This window comes from Orycteropus afer, unplaced genomic scaffold (genome assembly GCF_000298275.1).
Source record: "Orycteropus afer afer isolate SDZICR_OR568_19922 unplaced genomic scaffold, OryAfe1.0 scaffold00235, whole genome shotgun sequence".
Classification (NCBI taxonomy): domain Eukaryota; kingdom Metazoa; phylum Chordata; class Mammalia; order Tubulidentata; family Orycteropodidae; genus Orycteropus; species Orycteropus afer.
Window position 1 is genome coordinate 2029142 of NW_006921822.1, and position 7541 is coordinate 2036682.

Sequence of the window (7541 nt, forward strand, 5' to 3'; positions counted from 1 at the left end):
GATGATGGGCTCAAGTATAGCAGGGATTGTGGGGCTGGCGCGGGATCGGGCAGTGTTTTGTTCTGCTGTGCATGGGGTCGCTATGAGTCGGAAATGACTCGACGGCACTTAACAACAACAACAACTACAACTGTTATTCTTCAATACTTAAATTTTATCTTTTAAAAAATTGTCTTATTTAAAGGAATATCTATCTATTAGGAATTGTGGACATTCTGGACTAAATATTACTATGTATCTCAAGCTAAAAGTTTCCATTCTTTTCTTCTCTTGACACTGAATTTAAATAAGAAGGTATTGTACAAGCCATTTAATAGAAAAATTTTCTTTCCCTGGATCTCTATTAGTAGTATTTCCATTTTTAAATACTATATAAAATTCCTTCTTTTTTTTTAAGTGTAAGTGCATCATCTTGGTTGTTAATGTTTCTTTAACTTTCACCCTTTGTTTCTGTTCTTTATCTTTTTCATTCAGTTTTTATTTGAGACAGATAAAATTATTCTCTGTTCGTTTTTATTAGTTTTACAGTTAAGGATTAAGTTATATTTTTATATTTTGTTATAATTTGTTTAGCTTCTTGATTTTTGTGTAACAGCCATATTTTCTTTAGTTTATATCTACTTACTTGATTATTTGTGGATACTTACTGTCAGTTACATTCTGTAATATAATGTAGTGTAATATACTACTGTTCACAGCAAGAGTCAGCAACCAGACACAACTAAGTGGCACCTCTGGTGCTGTGTGGCTTCCTGGAATGGTGTGCTGCTGTTTTTCATCCTTTTTGTCTTTTCTTTCTTTATCCTTCTTTTGAAATTCTCCTTTCTTTTTTTCCTTTCTTGTAATCAACCTTCTAATTATTCTCACTGACCATTGTAGACATTGATTTAACCTCCCTTAGAACATATTGATAAAGGTTCTTTGTCCCTAAGTTATTTCATATTTGAAACATTGGTGTAGAGCTGGATTTAGTAAATTAGTCAGTCATTTATTACTAGTGCACTGATACTTTCATACGTTCCTATGTTACATAGTGCTTAAAAAGCAAGTTACACTAAAATGGTTGAGAAAACCCTAAAAAGTAACTACCAGCTTACTTATAAGAAACAAATTGTGCTTTCATTCTTTTATTTTTATTTTATTTTTCTGTTATAAGAAATGTAACATACACAAAAGTAGAGAGAAAATACCCAAACCCATCAATTACCAAAATTTTGCTGTACTTGCTTCATCTGCCTCTTCCTACCTCTGCCCTACTCCTGTTTATATTTGGCTGGAATATTTAAAAGCAATCAATATTATTTCACCCTTACACAATAGGGTACATTTGGTGGAGAGGGGATATATATATATATATTTTTTTTTTTTTTCCCTGATATACCTACAAGGCCATTATCACTAAATTAGCAAGTTAGTAATTTCTTCGTCCTCAGTTTAAATAAGATAACCATTCCATATTCAGATTTGCCAGTTGTCTCAAAATTGTCTTTTTACAGTTGGTTTCTGTGAATCAGGATCCAGACAAGATCCTTTCATTGTATTTGATTGTTATGTCCATTAACTCTAAGGGCTTGATTAGGTTCAAGTTAAGCTTTTTGCTAGAATATTTCCTAGATGATGCAGTGTACTTAATTTTGCATCACATCCAAAACTGAACTTATTGCCACAGAGTCGACTCTGACTGAGAGCAACAGGAGACATATAATAGCCAGTTGTTTCACTTTCAGTGATCAGGGGATTTGATTCAGGTGGTGATAGCCAGATCCCTCCATTGTAAAGCTCTCTGTCAGCCTTATATAATGGTTTCATCCATAATGAACATTGCCAGAGCAGTTAATTTGTTAGGAGTTCCAAAGTGATAATTTCTATAATTCTGTCATCTTCTCATATTTATTAAGCTATAATCATCTATAAAGAACTTGACTTCATCAACTAGTGCTACTTTATTACCCTTAAATACAGTTCATACTCAGAGACAGGATAAATAAATAAATCCCTTAAATTAACAATTTTGAAAGTACAGTTCGTACTCAGAGACAGGATAAATAAATAAATCCCTTAAATTAACAATTTTGAAAGTAAGGAGTTGGTGCCTGCTTGCTTTCAGTGACAAAGATACACTTTCATTCTTAATAGGATTTTTTAGTGGATGTGTTTGATTAGAGCAGAGGATCTCTTTAACAGTCACTTAGGAGAATAAGGGGGAAAAATCATCAACAGTTGCTGAGAACATAAAATATGGTAGGTTCTATAGAAGGCCTTTTTATATATTTTCTCTCTTTTAGTCCTCACGAAATCCCTGTGACATTGCTGTGATTATCCTTATTCTGCACATGAATATACTGAGACTCATAATGTATATAATTTGCTTAAAGCTAGTAAGTAGAATAGGAACTCTGGTGGCATAGTGCCTAAGGCAGTTGACTGCTAACCAGAAGGTTGGTGGTTCAAACCCACCAGCCACTCCTCGGAAGGAAGATTGGGCAATCTACTTCCGTAGTGATACTGCCTTGGAAACCGAAGGAGGAGTTGCTGTGAGTCAGGTCTGACTCGACGGCAGTGAGCTTGGTTTTTCTTAGTTTTAGTAAGGAGGACAACTAGTTTTACTCCCACTTTATCTTGCTTATAAGGAAACCTGGTAGTGAAGAGGTTAAAGCACTCACCTGCTAACTGAAAAGTCAGTGGTTCAAACCCACCAGCCACTTGGGGGAGAATGATGTGGTAGTTTGCTTTCGTAAAGATTTACAGTCTTGAGAACGTTATGAAGCTGTTCTACTCTGACCTGTAGGGTTGTTATCAGTCAGAATCAAATCATTGGCAATGGATTTGGTTTGGTTTGGTTTGATCTTACTCAAGGCCTTAGTGTTCTTTCCACTGTACTACTCCCTTTGTTAGCAGTTGAACTCAAGTTGGCAGGATTAAGCAGGAAACCTTGACATCTAAAAATAATCACTTTCACCTTTCTCTCTTATCTAGGTATTGAGACTTGACAGGAAAATTAGTTGAACAAGCACAATAAGGCTTTGGGATTTTTGAACTACCTATTTGCTGTTCTTCATACATTTCTAAGTAATGCCTGTGCTTTTTTTTATAAAGATACACTCTGACTCTTGACTATCATGATACTGCTGGATCTTTAAGGACTTTTAAGTACTTCTTTGATAGTGAAATAAGGGAGAGTTTGGAAGTGGTTGAGTTTTTTCGTGAAATATAAAGAGACTGCAGAATACATAAACTATTCAGCTTAACAGAATCTGAGAAAAAACTGAAAATCAGAAACAAAGTCATGCTGGACTTGAACATGAGGCATAAATTCTCATCTTTTTTCTACTGGAATCAAGTTTTAGGAATTTGGGGGCATATATTTTTAAGACTAACTTTCTTTGCATGAATATAATGATATTTGTTGATTTATGTTACTGAATTGATAACTTGTCCGTTATTACTATTGTGAAGCATGTACAATGATACTTCAGGTCACAATGAAAGCTATCTAGTGATTGATGAATATGAAAAAATAATTATATATGTTACACAATGGGAAAGGAAGAGAATTTAGAATTGTTAAACATTAATTCTCATTTAGCCTTTATTTCTTCAAGATCTTTAACTTTAGGGAGGGAAATGCTTAACTTCTCTATCCTTGTTTTCTCTATATATAAAGTAAAGGAGATAGACTTCTGAAATTCCTGCCAGTTCTAAAGTTCTATGAATTTTTTAAGTAATTTTACAATGCCTTATAAAGATTGTAGTCCTCTAAACATTTTCTTTTTTCTCTACCAGGGTGTGTTACTACTTCAGGCACTAACAAGAAGCAATGGAGCAATCCAGAAAATTGTTGCTTTTGAAAATGCTTTTGAAAGACTATTGAACATTATTACAGAAGAGGGGAACAGTGATGGAGGTACAGTATAAAGAGATTGATGTAAAGAGATTACTTTTATACTCACTGAATTCCTCACTTCTAGAGAATGCAGTTGGAGGGAGAAAGGAAGACTCATGTTTCATATTCTTTCTTTCATTTACGATGGTGTGTTGAAGTGAGTATTTTTTAACTTACCCTGCTTGGTCGTTGTTGGGTTTCTGGAGTCTAGGTTGGTGCCTTTCACCAGTTCTGGGAAATCTCTCAGCGTATGTCCTCAAATATTGCTTCTGCCACATTTCTTTCTTCTCTTTCACGATCTCAGATCTCATTTTCTGTCATCTGATTTGACTCTCTGTCATCTTACTTGTCGTTCTTTCTCGGCTACATTCTGGATTATTTCTTCTTACCTGTTTTCTCTTTCACCAACTCTCCATCTATTCTTGATCTGCTATTAAACTTGTCAGTTGAGTTCTTAATTTTCCTTTTCTAAAAGTTCTATTTAGTTTTTTGGCAAACCTGCTATGCTGTTTATAATTGTTTAGTCCCTAGATATTTTCAACTTAACTTCTACTTCTTTGAACGTAGATAGCTTAAGGTTTTGAAGTCTCTGTCTAATAATTCTATTATCTTAAGTCTTTACTTCTACTCTGTTGGTTCCTTCACATGTTGCCATGTTTTCTCTGTTCCTGATTATCTTTGACTATTGTTCATTGTGATTTACAAAATTATTTATAGGAATTTGAAGCCTAAGCTGAAGATAATTTCTTTCAGAGAAAATATATGTTTGTTTCTGCCAAGCCATTTGAATGCAATTTGTCTTGGACCACCTTGCTCCAATTTAAGACTTGAGATTTCCTTGCCCATTCGGGCAATGCAAACTCAGGTTGCAAGACCTATGAGGGCTGGTTAGTTTTTGGTTAATTATTGCTTAAAGGATATAGTCCTTTCAAGTTACAGCTTATTTTGTGGAGAGTATTAGATTTCCCACCTTGTGTAAGCCCTTTTTCTTGCTCTATGAGATTGTCAAAATGAAAGTTTTAGATTTTCCAAGATCAAGAAATGAACCCCTGGTCAAAAGCTATGTTTATACTTGTTTACCTCTCTGTATATCCATTTTCTCTTCAGTTTTAGTCTACTGTCAGCACTTCATTGCTTTTATGGGTTTTTTTTTTTTTTTTTTTTTTTTTTTACAAATTCAGTGTTTTTAGTTGTTTTTAATGAGAAAGTTGTGACTAAAACTTTGTACTATAGTAGAAAGAGAAAATGAGTTCTATTTGTACATACAAAACTAAGATTAGCAAATAGACTATTACAGTGGATGGTTGGATATACACCTACTCCGCATTGATCGACAGTCTTGTTATATGACATTTTGTATTTACAACAATAGTAAAAAATCTACTGTCTGACTGTTTTGTGTATTAGTTACATAAATCTGTCAGTAATAAATGCCAAAGTGCGAACTGAGAGTAACACTGGCTGTGATGGTTAAGGCTTTGTGTCAGCTGGGCTGAGCCATGATTCTCAGTGGTTTGCAGTGATGTGATGATGTAATTTGGCAGTTATATAATGATATAGTCATCTTCCATTTCGTGATCTGATGTGATATCCTCCATTTTCACATAATGCCAATTTTTGCATAATGACCTGGTCTTTGGAACCTAACCATGCTGTTAAGTGCGAAGTGGGTATATTAATCTGAAGAGGTAGTCCAGGCTGGGGGTAAAGATTTTGGAGTCTTTAGAGTATAACTGATAGATGAAAGAAAATTAGATAAACAAGAAAGGTTTAGATGGGTTTACTTAGAATGAGTGGGAAATGAAAAAGGATGAAGGCCAGGACACACCTAGTATATACCATTAGTTAGGGGAGTTGGTGGTGATGTGTGCCGTCAAGTTGGACCCGACTCATAGCAACCCCTCCTTGGGTTTCCAAGATGGTATCACTGTGGAAGTAGATTGCCCAACCTTCCTTCCAGGGAGTGGCTGATGGGTTTGAACTGCCAGCCTTCTGGTTAGCAGTCAAGTGCCTTAGACATTATGCTACCAGAGCTCCTTAAGGGGTAGTAGAGTAGTGGAAACTGGTGAGACTGAGAAGAAACAGATAAACTTGGAAAGAGTAGTGCTTTAGAAGCCAAGGAAGAAAGAAGTTTCAAGGAAGAGTCATAGGGACAACAATGCCCAGTGCTTTAGAGATTGATTCATTCAACAAATATTTGGTAATTATCTACTATATATGTTCCTGATACCTTGTCTTTGTCTCTTTTGTGGAGACAGAGTTAAATAGGGCATTTACAAATTCCTGTCTTTATGTATTATAATAAATAAATAAATAAACAAACAAATTCCCTGCTGTGAAGTTGGATCCAACACGTAGCATCCGCTCCTTGGGTTTCCAAGGCAGTATCACTGCAGAAGTAGATTGCCCAACCTTCCTTCTGAGGAGTGGCTGGTGGGTTTCAATCGCCAGTTGTCTGGTTAGCAGTCAAATGCTTTAGGCACTGCCCTACCAGAGCTCCCTGTATTGGCATAGAGGTGAAAAAAAAAAACAAAAGAAGAACAGATGCCATCCATTTGACTGAGATTTTTGGTGACCCCCGTGTGTGTCAGAGAACTGTGCTCTGTAGGTTTTCAGTGGCTGCTTTATTTTAGGAATGAATCACCAGACCTTCCTTCTGAGAGGCCTTTGGGTAGACTCAGATCTCCAACTTTCTAAGTTAGCAGCCAACAGTGTTAACCATTTGTACTACTTAAGGACTCTGTGGAGAATATAGATACTATATCATCATCATCATAAAAGTAGCAGGGTTCTGTAAGAGCATGTAATTGGTGATCCTAACCCAGTCATTGGGTCAGGGTAATCATTGCTGAAGAAATTAAGTTTATGTGAGAATTTGATGTAAGACTAGAACTTAATTGAAATGAATAGGCAGCTGAACATAGAAACCAGGAGATCTCTGGGGAATATGAAGGAAAAAAATAAAAAAGAAAAACAACATGATAGTGGCCTGTGGCTGTGGAGTGGCAGTGAGGAGTCAGAATAGGCTGTCTGCCCTGACGTACTTTGTAGATACCGAGCTTGGAGATTTATCCATTTTTAAGTAGGTTTGGGGATTGAAGTTTCCTTTAGGTTTTATCAACCTTAACACTTCCATTTTACATTTTTTCCACAGGTATAGTAGTAGAAGATTGTTTGATTTTGCTTCAAAACTTATTAAAAAACAACAATTCCAATCAAAACTTTTTTAAAGAAGGCTCGTATATTCAACGTATGAAACCTTGGTTTGAAGTTGGAGATGAAAATTCTGGCTGGTCTGCACAGAAAGTGACTAATCTGCATCTAATGCTACAGGTATACTGTCCTGAGGCATAAATGTGATGGGAACTTTGACAATGATCCTTTCAGAGAAGAGAAAATTACTCATGTTTGATAAATCCAGTATATTCATTTGGCTTCAAATGGGCTTAAAAAAACTTCATTAACATGCAGATTTGTCTTCTACACAGAAAAAGAGAAGCTCCATCCCACATACACACACAATCATCTAGCACTCAGCTTCAATTATTTATTTATTTATTTTATTTTATTTATTGTGATTTGGGTGAAGATTTGCAGAGCAAATTCACTTTCTATACAGCAGTTAACATATACTTTGTCTCATGTCATTGACCACAGT

At 35.4% G+C, this 7541-nt stretch overlaps 1 protein-coding gene across 1 annotated transcript in view; it reads left to right on the forward strand.

The window, feature by feature from the left end:
- Nucleotides 1-7541, forward strand: part of USO1 (USO1 vesicle transport factor) — a 126607-nt gene that overhangs the window by 66929 nt on the left and 52137 nt on the right. The window contains 2 exon segments of the mRNA XM_042782075.1: nt 3784-3904; nt 7038-7216. Of these exon segments, the coding sequence (XP_042638009.1) occupies nt 3784-3904; nt 7038-7216 (300 nt within the window).